Raw genomic sequence first — 25,883 nt, forward strand, 5'->3', positions numbered from 1 at the left:
ATACCCATAAGATCCTCCAAGTGTCATTATCATTATTGCTGTTGTTTTGGTTTTGATATGGGGGAGAAATTCTTCATTTTTCTATTCAACACTGGGAGAAATTGCTTCTGCCACATCGAGCTCCAAAAATAGAGATTATGTGTGTTCTCTTTTCTTTTTCAGGCTCAGTTTTGAAAGGGAGAATCTGTTTCTTTGGTCTCTGAAGGAGCAGAAGTGTCACACTAGAGGTGTGTGGCAGATGGAGAGGGAGCAGGGTTAGAAGTCTGGCTCCAGGCACTCCCTTGCCCACTTTCCTCCAAGACGCCACTTGGATGTACCTGGTGTCAAGCTTCTAGATGTGTGCCCCAATGTAGCTTGAGAACAAATGTGAATAGATCTCCAGGGTAGTGGGGGCCTAGCCTGAGTTGGCATATCCCAAGCTCACAGTTGAAGGGCTCAGCTTTTACAAATTCATGTCTTATATTTTGCATTCTACCAGCTTTCTGTGCTTGTTTTAATACAAAAAGATTTTCTCTTTAATTGCCAGTAAAATCAAGGCACCAGGAAGAGGTACAACGTTTATCCATGTGTTTCGTACCTCTGTTTGAGAGGAACACACTTAACTTCTAAATAGAATTTAGGAAAACATGGAAAAAGAAGCACATTAATGTAGCATGTCCAAATTATATTCAATAACTAGATCTCAGTTGTCCATGTGGATGGTGTTCCCAATTCAAAGATTAGGCACTGGTTTTGGTAACTGCAAGCATCCTCTGCCCACCCCTGAAGGCATATGGAAAGAACATCTGAAATTAGGATTCTCTTAGAAAAAATATCACCCATAAACCTCACGTTAGAGAATATTTCCATCTTTTTCTCATACTTACCTTGTAAAGGTTAAAATAATGAAAAAGTCAACAACAACAAAAAACTCAAAGATGAAAAGAAATAGAAGAACTTTGGATAATTTACAACATCCATGAAACCTGAGTAATAGACTTGATCAAAAGAGCCATGTGTTCTCTGCAATTTCACACCATCAACATCTCTTCAAGGACTCAGACCTGTTTTTATACTCAAACAGCGAGACTATATGATCAATATCACTAGTAAAGGTGTGTTTGCACGTGTGCACACGCGTGTGCACACGTGCAAGTGTGTGTGTGCATGCGCTGGGGGGTGAGTCAAGTGGAGGTAGAATGTTAATTTCCTTGATAATATCCCTAACATGCCTAAATGCTTAGCACAGAGCCTGGTACACAATGGAAGGTTAAATGTTAATTCCTTTTCCTACCATAGCTAACATTCTCTGGCTTCCAGACTAAATCCCACTTGACTTGTTTATCCATATTCTGCTTTTACTTTGTTGCTTCTCTTTAATCTCTTCATCACAGGATTGACAGAGGAACAGAGAAAGCACCAAGATCAAACACATCAAATAGGTAATTTTTGTTTTTCTTTTTTCTTGCTCTTCATCACACAAGAACACACAACCCATTAGACGTGCAGTACTGCTCTTCCAGCTAGCAATACATGGGTTGTGCTGTCTATTTCCACCATAACTGGAAGCAATATACCAATGACTTCAGTTTCTACACTGACAAGTAAATATTTTAATAATAAATGCCACCAAGTGCATTTATTGCAGAGTCCTTCAATATTCATGATGTGGTTTGCTCTGTTATCAACCTATAGCATTCTGTCAGTTTTATAGCCTGAGTTTTTATAATCTGATGCTATTTTCTTTAGCCTACATAGAGAATAGAAAAGAATGATCCCAATGCTCATAGAATACAATTCATAAAAGTGCATTTTTTTGTATTAGTAATTACAGTAAGAAATATGTGGCTCTATTTTAATTACACGTCAAGTAAACTAATGTACTACTAAGAAAAGCTTATTTTCCATATTGAGTTCTTTGGGTTAAACTGTTGAATTTAACAACATATTGCTATTTTTACTGTTTCATCCATATTCCATATTACCAACAACTATCAAATAAAATTAAAAGACACAGGAAGAAAACCAGGATCCTACAAAATAAAATTGGAATCATTTGTCTCAAATCTTAATAAACACAATTAAATCTAAGTAAGACTGTGAAATTACAACAATTTCACAAGTAGAGGAAAACACATTATCACCTTTGGGAAGAGAGTGAAACACTGCAGAATTTCATTTAAATGTATGCATCTGCTTGTAACTAAATAACAATTGGCTATGTGAGTTAATTTTATGCCACTTTAAACAAAGGTTTGAAAACAGGTGATCTTCCTTCATAGGATTTTGACAGCTAGTTAAAAGCATTTAATCCAGATTTTCAAAATTAGCATGCTCATGTTAGCATCTTCATCTGATGCAAGGATCAGATCCAGCATCCTCAGAGCAAGTATGTAACAGCTCTGATTCTCACAAAGTTCAATCGACATTCAGTAAATGAGATAAACCAATTTTCATTTCCTCTCCAAACTGAAAATCCATAATAGGGACCTTTACAAACTTTACAGATTTAAGCTTCATTCTAAAGAAAATAACATAATTTATTCAACTGTACTAAGAACCCTATTTATTCTCAGTGCTTTTTAAAGAGACAGCTGCCTACATTGCCTGTGATGACAAAAAAATATGCCTATTAAAAAACCACCAATATTTTGGCCAGAAGTACCTTTACCTCCTTTAATTATGCAGTAACTCACTAAGAAGCCAGGTATGCATTAAACACATTTATACTGAATCATATGTTTCCTGGGACTGACTTACGTTCAAGAGAATCTTGGGTTTGTTTTTGTTGCATTCTTGACTTTCCTTCGTAGTCACAGCTCAGCATTTATGAAACAACCTTCACAACTGACACCTAATATACACAAGGAAAGCCTGAAGACACTTTCCTCTGTGCCCTTCACCATCCATAGCAGTGGTAGGGCAAAGAGCCCCAGGGAGGTCAGGTGGCAGCCACCAAGCCCTACTCCTAAAAAGGGCCCTCAGGGGCAGCAATGGGAAAAGCATACAGGTAAAGAAGCTGGAAGAAGTTTCAGGCATTCTGAGGTAACATGAATGTCAGAGATTATAAAAACTCAATATATCTGGTTTGTTAGTAATACTATTTTCACTGTCTCTAAATTACACAGATTAAAAATGGCGGACACACAAGAAAGTGAAAGATCCTCAAGGTTAAACCAGCTGATAAATTCTTAGAAATGATGCCAATCTGCTGAGTGGCTTTGCTTGCCATTTACCCATTGTATCACTGGACATTCCTCAGTTTTATCCATTTGCAAGGGCTTCAAAGGTCTTGGGAGAGTGTACCTTATCGGAAATGAAGGTAATGTTTTAAAATGCATGGACACACATACACACAAATGGCTTTTTCTTCAAATTATTCTTAACTAAATCACACACACCCAGACTGCATTTTTGGAAGAGTATTCTTTTTTAAGGGAGTATAACTGACACTACGAAACATAAAATAGCACAGGGAAAATTAGTTTGTAAATTACAAAGCATACATATGTTGACAATGTCATAAGATTCATATAAGTACTATTTCACTGGCTCAGTTTTATTCTCCTTACTCCCCTCCAGTTTCTATTCTCTATCCACAGCAAAGCTGTAATTGTCTCAGAAACATTCCTTTGGTAATTTCTTGGCCAAGGCCCAGCACTACCACAGCCATCCATGAAGGCAGTAACTTACTGGAATCTAAGGTTGCTTTCTCTCTGCAGGGATTACTCCATTACAACAAAATGCCTCAGTGCCTCTGGCCGGGGCCTCACATCTCCACGGCAAAGGCCTCAATTTGCTTCTGGCTTCCAGTCCAGCCCCCCGATGTGTACCCCCAACACCACTGCTGAAGTGGGTTTTCCATCATACAATCTGGCATGGTCTTGCTCCAACTTAAAATTCTTTATTATATATTATCCTGGCTTCCAAAATGTAGTTCAAGTCCCCCATATGAGGTCTTCCACCAGGCTCTCTGGTGTTCCCACAAAACTGTCCATGTCTCCATCATTACCTGTCACATAGCCCAAAGATCTTGATTTACTTGCCTCTATAACTGTAAGCTACTTAAAACAGCAACAACAAAAAAACAAAACTGGAAGCTATTTGAAACCATGAGTCACATAACTAAAAAATGCTTTTAACAAATAATTACGCAGCCCTCATTATGTACCAGGCACTGTTGTAAATGCTTACATATTCTATTTCATACTCATAAGAAACCTTATGAGAAAAGCGGTATTAGCCCCGCATTACAGAGGAGAGAATTCAAGTACAACCTGACTTTGTTATTTTTTTTAAATATTTATCTTAAGTAATCTCTACACCCAATGTGGGGCTCAAACTCATGACCCTGAGATCAAGAGTTGTATGCTGTACCGACTGAGCCAGCCAGATGCCCCTTCAAGTACAACCTGACTTTATATTGCAAGCTCCTAGTGGGTACTTGGCACAAGGAAAGGGTTAAGGTAAATGAGTGATTTAAGTCCTCTGCTCTACCCCAGAGGAAAAACAAAGCCTCTTTTATGTGGATGTCTACACTTTTAAGGTGGACACCATCTCCCCAAGTCCTGATTTTTCCATCTAATTAAGAATAAAGGTAACATCCCTTACCTGTATTCTCCTACAGAGGACAGAATAGCTCCTGCCCATCCTCGAGGCTCAATGTAAAATGTAATTTTACAATTTTTCCATCGAAAATCCACTTAGTTAATTATGATCTCAACCCCGTTTGCTGGTGGACTGCAGTTAAGTACTTGGTTTTCTTCCAGAGGAAACCTTCTGAAATTATAAAACTAATTTGTGCATTAACATACTTAGTTTCTTTTTTTTTTTTTTTAAGATTTTATTTATTTATTTGAGAGAGAATGAGAGAGAGCACATGAGACCGGGGAGGGTCAGAGGGCAAAGCAGACTCCCTGCCGAGCAGGGAGCCCGATGCGGGACTCGATCCTGGGACTCCAGGATTACGACCTGAGCCAAAGGCAGTCGCTTAACCAACTGAGCCACCCAGGCGCCCAACATACTTAGTTTCGAAACAAACACACCCATACAATGAGTTCCACTACATTTGACGCCTAGAAGAACCCCACTTATTTGTACTAATGACTACAATCCAGGGTGTGTTGCTTAATTTTGTGGATTAATGAGTAAGCAATCAAACGTGATTTTAAGGCATGAATATAACAAACATACTACTCATTTATTTTGACAAGTATTTGAATTTATGAGACTTGGCTACAAATAGAACAGTCTATTTGGTAAAAGAAAAAAAAAAAAGAAACCTTTCTGCTTTTAAGACAACTCAACAGCTCTCAGATAAAAAGCCTCCGCAGAGAATAATGACAAAGCCACCACCTTCTAAAGACAGATAAAGAATGGATAGGTTGATAGAAAAAACAATGAGGTCTTACGAGATCATTACGAGTTTCAAAAAGAGAATGTCTGTTGCATGCACTTGAGCAGTGTGCCCTACCTTTGGGGACTGCAAACCACACAGAGCCCCCTAACTAAAATAGGGCAGTGCTGGCCTGAGGCAGGTGTCCCCTTGCCTGTCACCCTGCTGGCCTAAAACATAAGTTTCGACAGCTTCATGTGTCCCTGAGGTTGCCTCCCGTTCCAGGCCTAAGATCCCACAAGGCCAGGTAAAGTGATGAGTGGACAACAAATACGAGGAAGTTTCAACTCCCTGAAAATTAGCTGGTGATTAACTGGTACTACATTTCATCGGACTGGTAAGGGAACGGACTCTTTAGCAAATTGGCCTGAGCACCGGCTGACTGACCTCATGACAGGTCCAATGATGTTCCACTTTCTCCAGCATTTCATGACAGCTGAGCAACTGGTGGAGACTATGCAAAGGTCAGTGTGCAGCCTGATTGAGGGCTGAGGAAGCACTTCTCTTAAATATTCCATTTAGATTCAGATCTTCCTTGTCATGGGTGACAAGGCTTTGAAGCCGATATTTTAAAAAAATTAACACTGCAATTGCAGGTGGGTTTAGCAGCTGAACTCCTTCCCTCTGTGTGGTAGAGCTAACCTTTTCCTTTAGCTTCTAATTGCTCTGTATCTCTTTAACTAGTGATAATGTGGCTAACCCTGCTGGGATGGGTGTTGACTTTGGGAGCATCTAAATGTCAAGATTTGTTATTATGATTATGGGTGTATTAAACTCACATAGAATGATGCCTCCCTAATTGGGGCCTGAAGACAAGAAGCCTGGGGTCCTTGGTCCTTGCTCCCTGCTCACAGTCACAGGAGGTGTGTTACCTCTTCCGGGAGTACTTGCATTTTGGGTCTTGCCTCTAACTGCAGAAAGATGGTCTTTGAGAGTCCGCCGCAAATGTCTATTTCACACAAAAGGCCTTCTTCCTAAACCATCTAAAATATATTCTGTAGGCATAAAAACTATGATTTATTTCTAAGTCAAGAAATGAAACACACTGAGCATACTTATGGCAAAAAAAAAAAAAATGGAACACAAGTTTTGAAATTAGGATTGGACCCAAAAATCCAGGTTGTTAAGACCATCAGCAATCTTGGGTTTCAAAAGTCAGTCTTCGCACTAATACTCTCAAATGCAATGGCCTCTTCTGCACTTTGCTACTTTAGGCTTTTATGTTTTTCAGGTAAAAAAGTGTGAATATGTAGGCAAGAATATGTAGGGATCGCAATCTCCCCCAGTTCCCTCTGATGTGGTGTGTGTGTGTGTGTGTGTGTGTGTGATGGGAAGAGAAAACTTCAAACTTCAAAAGGATGTCATTAGAGAGATTTCTGAAGACACGCAGGAGAAAAGAAGACATACAAGATCATCTAAAATTCCAGAAAACTCCTGTTACAGTGTTGGTGTTTTGGGTCCAATCTTCTCTTCTATGGATCTACATATATATCTCAACATTACTTGAACCATACATAACACTGGTGTTTCTGATATTTACACTTAGGATTTTCTTGTGTGCAATTTTCTCTGATTTTAATCTGCAAAAATGAAGAAAACTCATGACTGAATAATATTTCATAACATAATTAGTCATATCATAAATAATTTAGCCATTCTGCCATTTGGGACACATGAAAATGAAGGTTATCTGTGCAAAATAGTATCATTTTTTCAATCATTGCTAATTTTGCAGACAATATTATATTCTCTTTTTTAAAGGTCAATTATTTGATTAACAGTGATATTGAAAATAATTCCATAAGCCATTTTTATTTCTTCAGTGCATGGTCTGTTCATACCCTTTACCTTTCTGTTGCATTTTGCTTTTAGTGTTTCTTACCAGCATGTATAAACTCAAATTTTTAAGTATAGTTTTTCTACCTTTGCAAAATGTTTGACAGTTTACCTCTCATTTTTGTTTATGATGTAAAATTTTTCGTTGCATGGTATTCCATTCATTTAAAACCCTCTATTAAATCTTCAAAGGACCCTTATAAATAGGTACTCACCTGGAACCAGTAATATTTTATGATGGACAAGTAGTAAAACAATGCTGGTTTCATTTAATTTACTATTTTGATAGTCCCGTAAGAGAGAGCAGGTGGGAAATGTTTTGATTGATAGGCATTTGGTTTTTAAATCATACATTCATATTCTAAACAAATACAGATGAACACAGTTATTACAATAAAGCAATAAAAAATAAAATTTTAACATTTCACTGATTTCATAATCCAAGTGTCTAACTCATTATTTTCTGCAAATTTTTTATGCTGAAATTCCACAGTCAATTCATTATTAAAATGGAAAAAAACATGTTCCTACAATTTGTTTCAAAAACTTTCAAGTGCTTGAAGACTTTAAGATTCCCTCATTTTTTTTTTTGTCCCCCAGACAAGACCAACTTTTAGTGTTATTTTTTAATGTTTCTTCTATACCCCCTACTATCCTGTCATCAATCATGTCTGTTCTTTCCTGTAAACTCTCCTGCCTCCTCATATTGCCAAGGATTAAAAACTCTAGAAAGGGCCCAACTACTGGGAGTGATGGGTAAAAACTCTATGTGTGTCCTTAACTCTTACCTAAGTCTTTTCATTTACTTAACAGCATGGTTCTCAGCCAACCTACCGTCCCAATGACTACTGGGTTTCTAGCCACACTGCTCTATCTTACCAAAATGATTCTGCTTATATTCTATCCTCCAACCTACTATGCTAATTAATCGTACTTTCATGTAAATTTCAGAGTTATTGACATTGATTTCATACACAACATGTAAGTAACATATAGGGCACTTCTTAAAGAACTGGGAAACATGAGGGCGCCTGGGTGGCTCAGTTGTTTAAGCGACTGCCTTCAGCTCAGGTCATGATCCTGGAGTCCTGGGATCGAGTCCCGCATCGGGCTCCCTGCTCAGCAGGGGGTCTGCTTCTCCCTCTGACCCTCCCCCCTCTCATGCTCTCTCTATCTCATTCTCTCTCTCAAATAAATAAATAAAATCTTCAAAAAATAAATAAATAAATAAAAAAGAACTGGGAAACATGAATTCTTTCAGAAAGCTAATCTAGTAAATAAATATGTAATGGTCTGTTTATAAATACATAAAATCAACTCAAAGAAATACACCCAGGGCGATACTTAATTCACTATATAAGCAGTGATATGTCAATAAGACAGTAACGAAAGTCAGGAAAATGGAGTCAGAGGTGATCATGCTAGCAAGCCATTTCAAGTTTTATCCAGTTGAAGAGACCTACTGCATTAAGGAAAAAACCTGAAGCCCCATTAACAGTGAAATGGGTGACCCATCAGGGATTATAGTGTAGTATCATTAAACTCATTAATCTAGGCCCAGATACACAACTTCTGAGGCGCGGTGCAAAGTGAAACTATTGAGCCCCTGTTTAAAAATTAAGAACTGCAAGATGGTGATAGCAGAACACTGAACCAAACATGGGGCGCTTAGGAACATGGGACCCTGAGCAACTGTGCAGGTCACATGCCCATGAAGCTGACCCTGCTTGAATCATGTGACTTCCTGAACTTATCCTGGTTTCATGTCCCCCAAGTAACCTGATTGTGACTTGACTTCCCACATCAATCGCTCAATAGGGAAAAGATATGTTGGCTGGCAGATGTTCAATATCTAGTCCCCTTTGCAGATGTTCTACATCTGCTTATAGTCCTGGTGAACTTTATTAGCTAGAATCAGAATCCTTGAGGCAAATCAATCCATAGCAGTGAGAAGGCATAGTTTGTAGAACTACAGAGCTTGAAACCTGTATTGTGGTTAAAAACTAGTTTCACCTACATGGTGTCTAGTGAGAGCTCTTCTGTAAATTCCCTAATCTTTGAGGACCCTCCCATTTGAACTGGTACCTCATATTTATTCACTGAAATCACAGTACTGCTTAGAAGACAGCTTAAATCAAAGGAAAATGCTGGGTTTGTTTTTTTTTTTTCACTGAAATGCAAAAGAATACTATAATTATGTAATGCGACAAATATTACTACAACAGTAATCATATTACCACATCTAAATGTGTCAAAGTTAACACACTGTACACCTTAAATTTATACAGTGTTACACATCAAATTTATTCAATACACATAAATAATGCAAAATAATTACAGATTATTTTCCCTTGATTCCTGGTTGTCTCTGTTTCTATCCAAGGCCTCACAAGGCCTTCCGCAAGTGGCCTGAGACCAAATCCAGCCTCATGTCTCTGTATTCACTCATCTATGCTCTTCACTGCCTCCCCTCCGCCCCCCCACCCCGACTCCAACCAACACCACACTCAAGCTTCCTCATCTGCAGTTACTCTTTCCTTTCCTAGAATCCTTGGTAGTTGAACCTAGCTTCTGGAGCCAGAGTTCAAATCTGCCTCAAACCACTTTCTTAAACATAGGGAAGTTACTTAGCTTCTCTATGACTTAATCATTTTCTTCATCTATATAATAAATAGAAGAATAGCAGTTAACATTTACTGACCATTTACCATGTTCAAGCACATAGTATCTCATTTCTTTCTCATACCACTCCTAGAGGTAGTAACCATTAATATCTCCAAAATTGGAGGCACTGAGAGGTTAGATGACTTACATGGCCTGTAACTGGAATGATTTAATGATAAAACCAGAATTAGAAGCCGAACTTCAGTACCTTCTCATTATTCTGAGCCTTCCTCTTGAGTTGTATTATATTAGATATAACTTAAGAGTGCCTAACCACAAAAAAGATGCTCCTTTAATGCTAACCCATTGTTATTATTATAAATATCATCATTATTTTTATTATTGATTAAAAGTCCTATTTATCCTTTAAGACCAACTCAATTTGTATCTTGAATAATATCTGGTATCAAGAGATTGTGTTTGATGTAAGAATATACCCAGTATTCTTTATTTAGAAATGCACAAAGTCAATTTAAGGAGACCAAGTAACTCCTATCCCAGAACCTTATTGGACTGAATATTTGAATAATAAGACAGACTTGATCTGCAACACTTAGACTAACATCCAAAAAAATGTAGACATTTTCAACAGTATACACACACACACACACACACACACACACACTCATTAAATAAAAAGATACATAATGTCATTAGAAGGTATTTCACCACGTCAGGTGATAAGCATGAAAAGAAAAAAGAAAAACTGGCTGATGGGGAGGGGGGAAGACACTAATTAGAGCATAACATCCATCTGACATTTTGTACCTAGTTTCTACTCATGAGGTATTGATATTAGGATTAGGAGAAGTAATTCCCATTTCTATAGAAATATAACATAGGCCATTAATAAAACATAACTCCAAATATAAACGTTATCAAAAATTGCATTTCATAATAGCATCTTTGGGTTAAATGGGAGTGAAGGTGATTGCTTTTCACACAAGTTTCATGACTGGAAACACCGTGCAGCATTTTCTCAGAAACTACTCTAGAAAGCCTGTACAGTGAATCAACTTTAGCTTAGAAAGTCTCCATTCTTATAATTTATTTGCTTTTATAGAAAAAAAAAAAGACTTGGAAAGGTTCCTGTGAGATGTGGAAAAATACCAAGATCTGTCAAGGATAAACATGTTTTCTTCTAAAAGCCCTCGAAGTCCATGAAAATGGTTTCCAATAATGAATCACCAAAAGAAAAAGCCCTGTTTTTACTGGACTAAAATTAATAATTTCTATGAAACAAAAGGACAAATGGAAAATGGATGGAGGCACCCAATGGAGAATGCCTGACATGCATTTAGAAAACCCCATCAGGTAAACACTGGAGTACTGGAGAAGGGTCTGCTGAGGCAACATGACTTTTTTTTTTTTTAATTTTTTTTAATGCTCATGTTCATTCTCTGTATGCTGGGGAAAAATTGTTTTAAATGTGTTCATAACTGGGAGCTTTTTGGCAAAGGTGAACCCATTTATCTAGTCAAAACTGAATGGAAGTCTAAAGTAAGCACGCACGATGTAACATGCAAATTATTCTCAACTAATGTAGCTAAACGTGACAAATGTGAGTCAAATATCACACGTCTCTAACCATCTTGCTTCTAACTTAAAAGGGAAAAACATCATTTATTTGTAGCTGCCAAATACTATATTCTCACTAATTTAATAAGCAGGCACCGTTTTCTCTACCTCTGAAAATTTATGTTGGTCTTTGGACAGGTTTGCCTTTTTAAATCTAGTGGTCTGTGACCATAGAGGGTTTTAGCCAAAGGGAAAATAACTCCATAAATCCAAAGAGGCTGTCTTACTTTAAATTATAGTTTGAAGGCTTCAAGACTATATGAAAAGACTTTGGACAAGAAAAATCAACACACACCAACACATATGTATTGAAAGTTATCCTACTTACCAATAGAAAGCAATTGCCAAGCTTTAGAAAACATGCACACATACAGCAAGATACAGATTTGGCAATACCTGTGGAGACTTGTTACCTAATTATCAAGAAATGAAAAAAAAAAAAAAAAAGAAATTTGGTCATGCTACAAACTGTTTGCAGACCTATAAGACAGGTACTGAGTTCCCCTATGCATCATGGTTCCCACCATTCTGGACTGGCATATGCTCAACATTTTTATTTACTAATTTGCCTAGCTCCTAAAATGATTTGAGGCCTTTACCCTATGACCAACTAGAATACATAGGGTTCTTTCCACCCTTTATTCTTCTCTGATTAAAATGCAACTAATAAATGAGACTACACTTCAGTCTTCTTGCAAAGACTATATTCATGATCATTTGCAAAATAAGCGATGCTCTTCATACACAGAATTCCTTCCTTAAGTCAACTGGTTGGCATCATTGGCAAAATACATAAGCAGAACACCTCCTCTGTGATGATTAATTTTATGGGTCAGCTTGACAGGGCCATGGAGCGCCCAGATACTTGGTTAAATATTATTTCTCTTTGTGTCTATGAGGGTGTTTCTGGATGAGATTAACATTAAAATCAATAGACTGAGTAAAGCAGACTGTCCTCCCAAATGTGGGTAAGCTTCATTCAATCTGCTGAAGTCCTGAATAGAATAAAAAGACTGAGCAAGAACGAATTCCTAATTTCCTGTCTGTTTGGGCTGGGACATTGCTCTTCCCTGACTTTCACACTCAGACCAAAACATCTGCCCTCTTCAGGTCTCAGCTTTCAGACTAGAATTTATACCATTGATTCTCCTGGTTCTCAAGCCTTCAAACATGAATTGGAATCACACATTGGCTCTTCTACATCTACATTTGCTGCTCAGCCTCCATAATCATGTAAACTAATTCCTTATTAAAAATTTCACATATATGTATATATGTATATACGCACACAAACGTACACACAGCCTATTGGTTTTCCTCTGGAAAAACCTAACACAGCCTCTTCACTCAGAGGTCAAGCAACTGGCAAAATCAATGCTTTAGAACAAAGTCTCAGACCCATAAGCAAAAATATCTTCTCAGTGTTCCTTACAATTGTGTACATCTTTTAAGATGGTCAATTACGGAATTTTCAGGCTAGAGCTGACTAATAGAAAAAAAACTGGAAGAAATGGAAGACTTCCTGGATTTGAAACAGGGAAAGCAAGGCTAAAATGAAATACAGCAACACTCAAAAGCAGAGGTAGAAGTGCCGTGTTCATGGTCGCCTTCACTGTGCCTCAGTGAGTGAGGACAGGTAAAGGTTCAGTAGCCTGGGATAGGCATCTTGGTGAAGTGCTTCAACTCCTACATCCAAGGAATGCTTTGTGAGTACTTGTAACAGGCTAGGCCCTGTGTTAAGAACTCAGGATATAGCCCCCCATCTCAAGAACCTATCAATTCAGCAGTAGGAAGGGTAGATGAACATGAAAATCAGTACGAACACGGTGGCATGTGATGAAATGGCCGGATGAGCAGAATGCTATGTCAGGAAGAGAGGTGAAGATTCATCCTGGGCATGTTTGCAGGGAAGCTGTTCAAGAAGCTATGGAGGGGAGATGACATTTAAGCTGGGCCTTAATCAGCATGATTTCATAGGACTGTAGGATTGGGAAGCCCTTCAAAGCATAAGTAACAATACACACAGTGGGGCAGGATAGGAAATCACAAAATTCACTGTTTGCAAAATGTCAACTGACTAGTTTGAGGTGTTTGGAGTGCAGGCTAGACTGAACAGCTAGAGACAGAAAATGAAGGACCTTGAATGTTGTGTCCACAGGTAAGTTTCCTAAAATCTGTAACTAGGTTTTATGGCTTATAATGTGTGCTTATGCTTCTTAGACCTCCACTCCTAACAATATTATGAATAAGGCCACCTTAAATCATTTTCAGACTAAGATTAGATGTAAACAGATAAACTCTGCAGAAGGGGCACATTGCGTGCACACCTCCTTCACTGCCCCTAGCCTAGCACACTCCCACTGAAAGATTAAAATACACAGTCTGGATACTCGGAATTTGAGTTGCCTGACATGCAACTGAAGACTTCCTCCACACGGACCGTGGGCATGAGTTAGAGGAGGTCTGTGTGTGGGTGGGTGTGGAAGAAGAAGGAGTGAAGACAGGTAGGCAGTCTTAATTAATGATGGCAGCTACAATTACAACAACATCATTCCATCAGCAACTGAAAAAGGAGACCTTTTCAAAACAGAGCTTTTCTAACGTTTAGAAAGCTTACTATTGTTTTTAATTGAAAAATACCTGATTATGAAACATCAACATTAAACAGTTGGATTATAAAAATATAAAATAATAAAATCACTGATTACATAATGGCATGATTGCCAGGCACTCTGCCTTGCCCACCTGCCTGAAGAACAGCGGGCTAAATAGAAAAGTCCTCCCCCAAAGAGTGGGTTTCACAAAGGGATGGAGAAGGCAGTGGCAGCTTTCATGCCTGTAAGAAGCCAGCAAGGGGAAGCTGGCAGTTTGATGGATTGCTATTTACTGAAGGGCACATCTCCTCGCCCTCTCAGGTAGCCTGAAGAGAGCCAGGGGACAGGAGCCATCCATTGACAGGAGGCCCCCGAGAGGCACGTCTTACCCTCCACAGTGTAGCTCTCTCTGTACCCTCTGAGGTCTCCCCAGAGCTCCCAGCCACAGGAGCTGCCTCATTCCAGGGGACACTTTAAAAAGGCAAACTGCTTTCTCCTTTTCTCCCATCTACAAGGCTACCTTTTTAAAAAGATGGTGAGCTTCACTTTGTTGCCTGTTTTAGTGTATTTCGTTCTGAATTCATGTCAACTGTTTCTTGTATTCTTTCTGTTATGTTCAGATCATCTTCTATTTTTTTTAATCTCGGCTTATACAGCATTTGCCTTGTTCCTAGCTTAGGTCCTTTAGGTGATAAAATGTTGAACATCTAACCTTTTCTAGTTTTGCTAGGTTTTTTTGCTAGCATTCTTTTTAAAGTTCTCTTGACTATTTTACTTTTCAGCTTTATTTTCTGTTTTCCCTCTGAAATCTTAATTTCTGGCATCATACTTAATTTTGTCACCTCGGCAATCGCGATTTACCAACGGCAGATAGGAAGGACAGTGCGGTGATAGCAGGGGAGAGCACAGTGTTCTCTCAGACAAGATGGATTTTCTCCCTGTTTGCCAAAAAACAGTCTCTTGCTTTCCTTATTTGGTACCTCCAATGCTTCTATTCATGCGGAGTCTAGTAAAATAAATTCCAGGCTGGGTTACTTAGGGAACCTTACTGCTTGCCTTCTCATGCCACAGACCACTTTCCTCCATTAGGAGCAGTCTGCAGAATCCATAATGCTGGCACATAAAAATCACTGGGTAAGGGGTAATACTAGAGCAGAGGGTCTCCCCAGGGAAAGGACACTAAATCAGCTCCCTGGGTTTACTTTAGTACCACGAAGAGTTCCATAGGAAGAAGGTTCAATAAAGGGCTTATGGTGGGATCTTAAGACTCTCTTGTGTAGCAGTAGCCTGCTTCTAACCTATAAGTTTAGGTCACCTATAAGTTATAGGTCACAGGAAGATCCACTTGGCCTATGGGGTCTTTCAAGTCACCTTCCCTTTACAAGAGAAAATGTCTGGGTTTGAGAAAAGTGGAGAGAAGTTGTTGGGAACCATGATCATCTACAAAGAAAAGTGTTTATTTAAAAAAAAAGAGAGAGAGAAGTCAAGGATAATTTCAAAGAGGTGTATTTACACAATTTTTTTTAAAGATATAAACTTAGATTGCAAAGAAGTCAAAATCACTATATAAAAAGAAGTCTGTATATTTTCAGTGTATTTCCAAATATTTGTGCCATAGAAAATTGATGACACAGAAGATCACTCCCATTAGCACTCACTGGTGACTGGCACAGTGTTCATTTTACTGCTTGTCCCAGTTTTGTTTTTTTAATATTACCCCTTGGAAAAAAAAAATTAAAGCTTTGTTAAGATGTCTGAATCTGTAAAAAGAAAAGAGGATTTTTCTCCCAATCTGCTCCTCTCTTGGGAACAATTTCAATAAAATTCAGAATTCAGAAATGTTTTAAATGTTCTCAAAAAGGCTTGTGATCCCTCAGAGTCCCATCAATAAATCAGTTCACAGAATCTGGCAAGGTTTATTTATCTGACTGGAACTAAGGAATCTGTACTAAATCACTACATTTTTTGAAATATTGGTTCTCAAATGAAGTATCAAAACAGAGAGAGAAAGAAAAAAATATTTTGACCTGACATCTTAATGCAGCATTACTATAAAAACAGGGAAAGTAAAAGTTACATTTCCAGAGACAGTCAATTTTAACTGCAACCAACAACAAAAAAATCCTTTAGTCCTAGTTATTCATCCTAGCCATTGGTTTGTAACACATATCCTGCCTTGTTTATTAAATCCTACAAAAGACTGATTTACATATTGAAAAATCCAACTTAGTTCAGTTATATAAAGTAATAATTACTGAATAACTACAACTCTGATTTTTTCACATATTTGAATATTACCTGAAATTAAAATTTAAAAACCTTGACAGCAAAACATTCCCTGAATCAAAATTATATAAAACTTAAAGATACACACTAGAGAATGGCTAAATTCAAGGTATGTACTCCCGTGTAGACCAAATATTCCAGTGGTTACATTTGACATTTAGAACATGCACAAGGATACAATTTTTTAAGAATATATATATTTTTAAAATATATATAACTCAGAAAGTTACAATGAGAGCTCTAAAAAAACCCAATGAAATTCAGTTTATAAAGAAACACAAATTATTTCTTCAACACTTTGCACTCTCTGCTCATCATGTACACCATCTAAAAATGTCATTGAAGGGAGAATAAATCTTTCAGGAAAATTTCCTTTAAATGGAACCAAAGGTTAAAAGACCCACATTGGAAACCCTGCAGCACAAAGGACTCCAATATTACCTTGAGCAATTTACAATAAGCTTTAATTTACCCATTTAGAAAACCTGATTTCCACAGGAAAGGTACAGCAGTAATAAATCTTATCCTGCTAGGAAGTCTAAGAGGGAAAAACAAAACAAAATTTCACCAGCTCTTTGTGCATTAACTCTTTCGTGTCACTTAATAATCATGCTGTTCGATGTTTTCAGGGCATTAATTATCATCCTAACAGATTAGTGTTACAACTTACCAAGAGTGGTTTGATCTATGGCTAGCAATGGAACAAAGCTTAAGAAATATTTTGTGTTCTTTGAAATGTAGGATATTGAAGTACTTTTTCATTCATAAATCTTGATGAATGTTACTATTAATTCCTATTAAATAGAACACTGTCTATAGCTTTCAAGATTATTATCTAAAACAAAATGTCATGGCTAAATTCAGCATATGGAAATAAATACAAAGCAAACCCCAAGGTTTATTAGTGACTGCGACATTAGTTTCTAACTCTTCCACGTTAATTGAGTGCAGCATATGACATGGAACATCTGCTACTCAATCAACTAACTTTGCAATGATTAATTCATTTGTAGCACATCTTTCATAGCTCTTCCACTCTTCCTGGCACTACAGCTATTTTGCCTCTTCACTCCTAATAAATTATAAGCAACTTGAGGCCAAGGTCACTCTCTTATCAATACTAGTGACCCTGCAAAAGTGCACCCCACGCCTTGAATGTAGCAAGTACTCCTAGCCCGTATGCACTGTTGTTACTGGAACATCAACTGGCCATTCTCAGCTACTCAGATCTAATGTCCCATTTCCCAGCTGTGCTCAAAACCACTGTGATCACACACACAGGCTTGGACCTGTCCCACCCATTTATGTCCATCACCAATGAATTGTTCCCAAGGCTCCCAAGTAGTACCTTCTAGCAGCAGGACTCCTAGTAGCAGGAGTACCTTCTAATAGTAGTACCTTTCCTTAGATATCTTAGAATTGTCTCAACATAATTTTATTGTAAAGATGTTCATGCATATGAATGATGAAATCAATTCTAGATACAAAACTCATAGATACAACAACTGAGTATGTGGGGTGGGTGGGGACCTCTTAAGTTACCCTAACTGTACTCTGCATTCACTTTACTGTCACTCTGCAAGCTGGAGACCCCAGTAGGTCCCAGAGAACTGTCATCATTTTTGATGTTGGCCATTTAATTCCTGGACCGCCATCATGCCACTAGAATATTGTCGTATGTGCTAAGGAGGAAATAAGGGACTGCATTTTAGATGAACACAAAACACGTCTGACAGAGGAGAGAAGCTAGAGGTTTCTGTTCTACAACTGGGCTTGGTGATTAACCTGGACAAGTCACTGAAAACTTCTGAACTCTCCCCCCAAAGCATAAATCTTGCTACATTATTTTTGAGGATATTATGATACGAATTTAAAACACCCAGAGTGCCTAGTCAGCTCTCCACAGAGCCTGGAAAGCTCTCCTATGAATATTCTTCTAAAAGGGTCCATGTAAACTTATCTTTCCTATTTCAGAAAAAAAAAAAAAAAGGATAATACTTCAACTTGCAAATTTGTTTCTTAAGTAAAATAGCAGGTATGCTATTATCAGGAGATATCAGAAAACCACATGGATGATGGTGACCTGTGTACATTTAGAGACAGTCCGTGGCCTGAAAAAAAGCATGTCAATTGAGAAATAAAGGAAATAAAGAAATAAATAGGGAACATCTTTGATGATTATGAACTTCTGATAAGAGGTGGAGTTTCCCTGAAGAAATAAATAATTTATCAAAGACTTGTAATAAGATACAAGGCCATTTATAAAACTCACTTAAATTGTAGATAGAGAATCCTGGCATCATAATCCCTCTTTCCATTTCCTAAGGATACCGTAAGCACTGTGTTACACGATGTATATACAAGGGTCTTTAAGTGATACATTGTATAATGTATATACAAGGGCAATACTCTTCACCTCAGAACTCAGCAGCTGAGTGACATGAAGAAACTTTTCATTTTCATTTTTCATTTATGAAATGATGTACATTTTATACAGGTTAATTTTTTAATATCAGAATAGAACATGACATTTATTTTTACAGCATAATCTCTTGATTACTCTGTTATTTCATTGGTTTACTTAAGCATCGACACATTGAATAAAACACTTCTGTAACACATTGTCTTACATTTCACCACCTGCCTGCTAGGCATTTATCCTCCAGTTCAAGAATTCCTCTGAAGGACCATACTACCTCTCTCTGGAAACAATAGATAACCCCTTTTTCATCCTGTTTGGTTAATGGAGAAAAAAAATCTGCCATCACCTTACATGAGGTTTTTTGGGGTTTTTTTTGTTTTGTTTTGTTTTTTTAAAAAGACAACTTCTATTTTGTTTATAGGGCAGGGGTGGTTACACTAATTTGGTTGGGCCTTATTAATACATTAATTCATTGCAGCTCTTTGTGTACAAGGGACTGCACTAGGCAGCAGGTGTACGCATGAGTCAACAGACATCATCTCTGCTTTTCTGTTGCTTACAATCTGTCCCAGTAGTTCTAAACCTGGCTGTACATTACAGTGATCTAAAGAACGTCTGGAAAACACTGATGATCAGGCTGTAACCTCTGTTTTAATTTGTCTAGGATGACATCTGAAAAGTCGCATGTTTTTTTGTTTTTTTGGTGGGGGGATTTGTTTTTGTTTTTCAGTGGCATGTTTTTAAGTTTCCCTAGGTGACTTTAAGGCCCCGCCATGGTCGAGAAGCACCCATCTAGTGGACAAGAGAGGCATGCAATAAAAATACAATTATAAAGTTTTATAAGTGCCATAAAAGAAAAGTGTAAGAAGGCATGACAGTAACCAGACTGAGGAGATGGGGAAATTAGTCAAGAAAGACCTTTCTGTGTCAGCGGCATTTGTACTCAAAGCTAAAGGACGAGGAGGGTTGGAAAAGCAAGTGTGCAGGGGGGAGGACGGCAGGCACGGGGAATGTGTGCAAAGGCTGTAGGACAAGAAAGGCCGTGGCATGCAGAAGCAGTGAAAAAGCCAGCATGGTGGGGATGCAGTGAGGGAGGGAAGAAGGTGCAGCAGGTGGCTGAGGGCAGGCAGCAGTCAGACCTTACTGGCCCCCAGGAGCTGAGCTCAAGGATACTGGATTTGATCTTCAGTGCAGGGGACAGCACTGACACAATACTGTTTTGTCAAAGGGTGACAGTCACATGGGAGGGAGGGGGCAAAATGACTTTTTCCCATTTGTTCAATATTTCTAATTAAAAAGTTGATTTAAAAATTCTAGACAGCCAGCCCAACAGAAAATAGGTAAGACTCCAAAAGGTATAAGGCATCATTTCCCTCTTCCCCTGGCAGATGGCAATGCTAATAGCAATTATAAAACCTGAGGGCATGCCCAGGGCTCGCACACTGTGTCTCACTCATCTCTATTCCAAGAATTTCTCCACTCTGTCCAATTTTGACTGCAACACTGAATTTTCTAACCAAGTTATCTTTGCAATGGGGCACACTCCCCAAAGAGAAGCCTCTTAAAACTGAAGCTGTTCTATTTTGTAATTACAAAGGACAACTAGGATTTATTAAGTAATTATTTGGGGACTCAGTATTTAAAATTTATGAAATCGCCTATGCACACTGAGTACAATGGAAACAAAGAAAAAAAGAGAGAGAGAAGTGGAGGAGGACAAGGAACAGACCAGACTGAGGAGAGAGATCGTTGTAGCTGGTAACAGCTAGAGAGGAGACATCTGTACAAGCAGTGGAGAAGAAAACCCACTGGTCCCACAGAAGTTCTTCAGTTACACCGACACATACTAATCAGTAAGTCAACTTCAGGAAGTGAGAACGATGGCATATTTCAAGAATCAAGTTCTAGAAACATTCACACAACTTTTTGGTAATAACATCTTGGGCAATGCCACCGAAAAGCTTATCTAGTCTATTAAGCTAGTGGGTCATGGAGTACCCCAACACATAACCTTCAAGTCACACACCAGCATCCATAACCAAGAGCTAAATCATCACTGAGTTAACAAAGAAAACGTAAATGCACGTTTGCAATTTTCCAAGAAAAACTAGCCAAGGAGCTACAGTCAAGTACCAATCAAGGATCCCCAGGCCGGCTGAACAGGTGGGGAGAGGGCAACAGTGCTGAAATGTATCTGTTCATAACAGAAACGAGTGGGGACAGTCAGCACACAGAGGCCATCAAAAGAGGAATACACAGCACATTATAAAACTTTAAGTACATTCAGTAAGGAGTTAGGGGATCAAATCCTCTCTATGTTGGTCCTGGCATCATCCTACCTCAGTGGTTCCCTTTACACACTGAAAATTATTGGAGACCTCAAAGAGATTTAGTTTATGCGACCTTGTGCAAGTTACTTAAGCACTGTATGTGTTCACTTCCTTATATGTCAAATGGGGATGATATTACATGATCCCTTTGACTATTTTCACAATGAATGGTAGGTTATTACAGTAGCTATCACTGTGTAGGTACATAATACACCGAACTATTCTTTTTACTGACAATCTATCTTCCTCAGATACTACACTCCTGTGTGTTTTTCCATGTTCCTGTACTTTCCATCTTCTTTCCTTAATCTATCAAACTATGTGTTTGGCCATATAACAGTTTTCAAGATTCACCACTGCAATGTGTCTACTTCTCTGATAAGGTCTCATGTAGTTATTTAATCATGATTAACTAGACACATTTGGAGTCACCAAACTCATACCAAAACAAAGACTAAATTGTTTATTGTAATGGTTAAGAGTTTGGGCTCTGGGGGTGCCTGGGCGGCTCAGTCGGTTAAGCATCTGACTCTTGGTTTCAGCTTAGGTCATGATCTTAGGGTCATGAGATCAAACCCCACGTGGGGCTCCGTGCTCAGTGGGGAATCTGCTTCTCTCCCCCGCCCCCCCACCCCGGCCCATCCCTCTAGGGCTTTTTCTTTCTCTAAAATAAATAAATAAATCTTAAAAAAAGAGTTTGGGCTATGAAGTCAGAGAATACTCAGTTCAAATCCTGGTTCTATATCATACTAACTTTTAAAATTTGGCACATTTCTAAGATGGCTAAACTTCTGCTCCCTCAACTTTAAAACTGAGACAATATAATTTTTTAATGAAATCACTACTAGGATTAAATAAGAGGAGTAACGCTTGCCATCTTGTGAGTTCTCAGTAAATGTAGTATTTTAAAAAGAGGGAAAATAAATGATGGGACAAAGTCCCAAGTACATGAGAAGGGAGAAAGATGATGATCTAGTATTTTAACAGATAATCCACAGAGTTCTACCTTTGTCAATTTATGTATATACAAGTAATGCACTGTTTTGAAACCATGGAAGAAGAGAAAATGGAAGAATCCATCTCACTCAAATACCATTGCTACTAATAAGCAGAGAAGTCACCACCTGTTCCCACTGATGACTCCCTGACCATATGGCATGTGGCTCAGGGAGAGCGTTAGGTGACGAAGCTCAGAGCAGAAGCAGGGAACATGCGGCATAAAGTGGTGTTCTGGGACTTCCACCTCAACAGCCAGAAAGCCTGCAGTCCGTTCTCCTGGAGCAGCTTGGGAAGCAGACCAGTGAAACACAATACCTGCCATCATGTTCAAAGCTTATTTTTGAGCAAAATTCCTACTTTCTATTCGGAAGACTAAAGCTACTCTCAGGGCCTCCCTAGAATCTAGTACAAAGTGTAGCCTCAATATTAAATAATTTGAAATTTGTTTTTAATTGCCCTTTCCATGAATTTTTTAAGCCTAATAAGAGCCTGCAATCAGCTATTATTTTACAATCTGTAATCATAGAATTATTGAAACTACAGCAACGCTGTTATTTAAAGCAGTGATGGTTTAAAGTAGAAGCTCCATTCAAATTAAGCCCTCAAGGTATTACAGACACTGTATTTTAAATGATATGGCCTTTGCCTAGGGAAGCAACTTCTAAAGCATATGCATCAACTACACATGGTATACTGGACAAAAACAAAACAAAAATCTACTTTTTTTTTTTTTTTTTTAAGATTTATTCATTCGAGACACAGAGATACAGAGAGAGAGCATGAGCAGGGGGAGAGGCAGAGGGAGAGGGAGAAGCAGGCTCTCTGCTGAGCCAGGAGCCAGACATGGGGCTCCATCCCAGGACCCTGGAATCATGACCTGAGCTGAAGGCAGACACTTAACCATCTGAGCCACCCAGGCGCCCCCAAAAATCTACTTCTTAAAATTAAGATAAAACTGTTTCTTGTTTGTTTTTTACATTCTTAACACATTCTCAAAAAAACTAATCTCATGTGAATAGGGCAAAGAAAGATAAAAAGAAAATATAAGGAAAAAAAGAATGAAAAATAGTAAAAAAAGGAAAAGAAGTGGAACTGTGGGAAAAAAGTGACTGACTGAAGTCTGATTATTTATCGCATTATAATCAAGCATCATGTAACAAATGAAGCTTTTCTAGGCCAGGGCAAGAGGGCAAAAATAACAGGATCTGGTGGTCACCAAATTAGACTTCATTATCAATAAATCTGTGGTCAGAACAATTAAATCAGTTCTTTCTATTATTAAATCAATGAGTCATATATATTAGACCCAAACATCATGGGAAAACTTTGATGGATATACCCTTCAAGCTTTTTGCCCTTCCATTAAGTACCCCTGAATAAACAAACTAACTAAAAGTACCCACCCTATGTCCCACTTTGTTTCTAAACCTTATCCTTCAATCAGAGGAATGGGACGGGATGTGAAGTATCCAAACAAGAGTTACGGCTTCACACCTCAGTATATAAAGGGAAATAGAACATTTTAATGAAAAAAAAAGGCATGGTTAATAGTTTGCAATTTTATCTACATTTTAATAAGCAGGCTTTAAATATATATTAACTGAACCTCAAAAGCCTGACTATAAATTTGGATAATTGAGCATAAAGAGACACATCTGCTAATTCAGTGGACACTTCACTGAGTATAATTCAGTAATCAACTAATTGATCATGTTTTGCTTCAGTTGATGCATATAGGAAAACCAGACCAGTAATTTCTAGGCAGTTGCATCATTCAAAAAGCATAGTTTAGGTAAAACATCAATCCCGAGCAGCCCCCAAACTAGTGATGTTCACCAAGCAACTAAGATCCAATAAAACTAATCTATCTGTCCTCCCCATCAAGTGTCACTGTTTCTCTCATGCTGCATTAAACATATTTTTAAACACTCAGAGTTTATCTGTTCCCTTTAGCTAATCTTGCAGTAAAATGATATTAAGTAATTAACAGCATGACAATGATGGAAACAGATGTCACAAGTAAAAATTTGGAGGCAAAGTGATAGCGAAGGTAGAAAACTAGTCTTGAATCAGGAGCCCTGGCTTCTTTCCCATCAATGTCACTGATTATAGCTTTACCCTAGGCAAGTCATTTAACCTGGTTACACTTCAGCCTCCCTTTCTGCAACCATCTGCTTTGCTCATAGGAATGCCATGACAATTAACAAGAGTGGCTATAAAAGTGCTTTGAGCTCACAAGAGAAAGACTGCATAAATACAAGGTATTATTATTTTGATTACAAGGAAGTATCAAGCAGATTTTTGTGTAAGCTGTAATTATAAGGGAGAGTAATCCTCGACAGCAAAGGTAATTCTGCAAATTACAATCTATGTCAATTTTCAGACACTTATCATTCTAGGTAATGATATTAGAGACATAACAAAAGAGAGAAGCAACACCAAGTAAGATGCTGAGCAGAGAGACAAGAGATCTGACAAGCTAAACTGGAAACCTTACAATGCAGAGCCATTTATTAAATGGAGATTTGGACCAAAAGTCACTAAAAGATGAACTCTGATCGCTTATAAAAAGGGAAAAAAAAAAAAAAAAAAGCACAGTGGTTTTGTAGTTCCAGGCACAACATTAAAAGCAATTTGGGGCTTTACAGCCACAACCATTATTATTCACCCAGCACGTATTTTTAAATAAAGAACCTAATCTTCCAAATATCCATGTTTCCTTTAAGTGGAAGATAACTGTTAGTAAGTTCTACATAGCATTTTCTATAAAAGGAACAAAACATCTAATAAAGCCACACTTCATTAGTTAAGCCTCCTCTATTTCCAATTACCAATATTCCAACCTTCCCTATGTTTTATTTCTTAATTAAAGAACCTCTGATACATCAGGGTGTCATCAATTTAAATCAAACATAAATTAATTGTGGCACCAGATTCCTAAACCATGAACTCTTTTCATTAGCCAATACTCTATTCTTCCTTGAGAGTTTCTGGGTAGGTTTCATTTAAAACTTAGGAAGCGATCTGACTCCAGGCAGACATGAAGGACATGCACAGAGCCCTACAAATTCTTTTAATTTTAATGATGAAAACAGTTACTCATTTGAATTCTTTCAGGTACTGTCCCGATAGACATGTTAGAGCAATCAGTTCTTAACCCTAGAATTACCTCCATCAAGTTTGAGTCAAAGGTCACTTAGGGGCTCTCCCAGCCCGAAGAGCCCCAAACTTTGCCACAGAGGATTGAAGACTCTGGGTAATCTAATAATACACAACCTTCTACAGTTAGTGCTTTACAAGCCAAACAAACTAGGCACAGGAAAAGCTGCATCACCAGTACCAGCAGGGTAACAAATCACAGGCAGCTCTTCAGTGAGATCGCACTGACTCAATGTAAAAACAAGCAGCACAGGTTTAACCACAGGTCTTTAGGGAGAACCAGATGGGTTTTATTTATGTGTGTATTTAATCCATTCTCCCTTTGACTAAACAGACTTAGTTTAAGGTAATTTTTCACAGCAGTTTAAGATTTATAGAATTGGGCACTAGGTACAATTGATGAACCTACATTAACACATCATAAATACTCAAAAGCCACAGTTTACAGTAGGGTCAATTCTGTGTTGTATAGTCTATGGGTTTAGACAAATGTACAATGGCATGTACCCATTATCCCGGCATCATACAGAATATTTTTGCTGCCTTAAAAATCCTCTGGGCGCCTGAGTGGCTCAGTTGGTTAAGCGACTGCCTTCGGCTCAGGTCATGATCCTGGAGTCCCGGGATCGAGTCCCGCATCG

At 38.2% G+C, this 25,883-nt stretch overlaps 1 protein-coding gene across 3 annotated transcripts in view; it reads right to left on the reverse strand.

The window, feature by feature from the left end:
- Positions 1–25,883, reverse strand: part of PARD3B (par-3 family cell polarity regulator beta) — a 985,082-nt gene that overhangs the window by 595,719 nt on the left and 363,480 nt on the right. The window contains exon 2 of one of the 3 annotated variants that reach the window (XM_081813816.1): positions 11,781–11,865. The exons of 1 other annotated variant lie outside the window; for it this stretch is intronic. In XM_081813816.1, coding sequence (XP_081669942.1) covers positions 11,781–11,822 — 42 coding nt within the window. In that variant the 5' untranslated portion in view covers positions 11,823–11,865. Of the gene's footprint in view, positions 1–4; positions 586–11,780; positions 11,866–25,883 lie in introns of those variants that run through there. One more of the 3 variants, XM_081813818.1, reaches the window with a different exon arrangement.

Source organism: Leptonychotes weddellii, chromosome 3 (assembly GCF_054177405.1).
Source record: "Leptonychotes weddellii isolate Sample4059 chromosome 3, ASM5417740v2, whole genome shotgun sequence".
NCBI classification, from domain to species: Eukaryota; Metazoa; Chordata; class Mammalia; order Carnivora; family Phocidae; genus Leptonychotes; species Leptonychotes weddellii.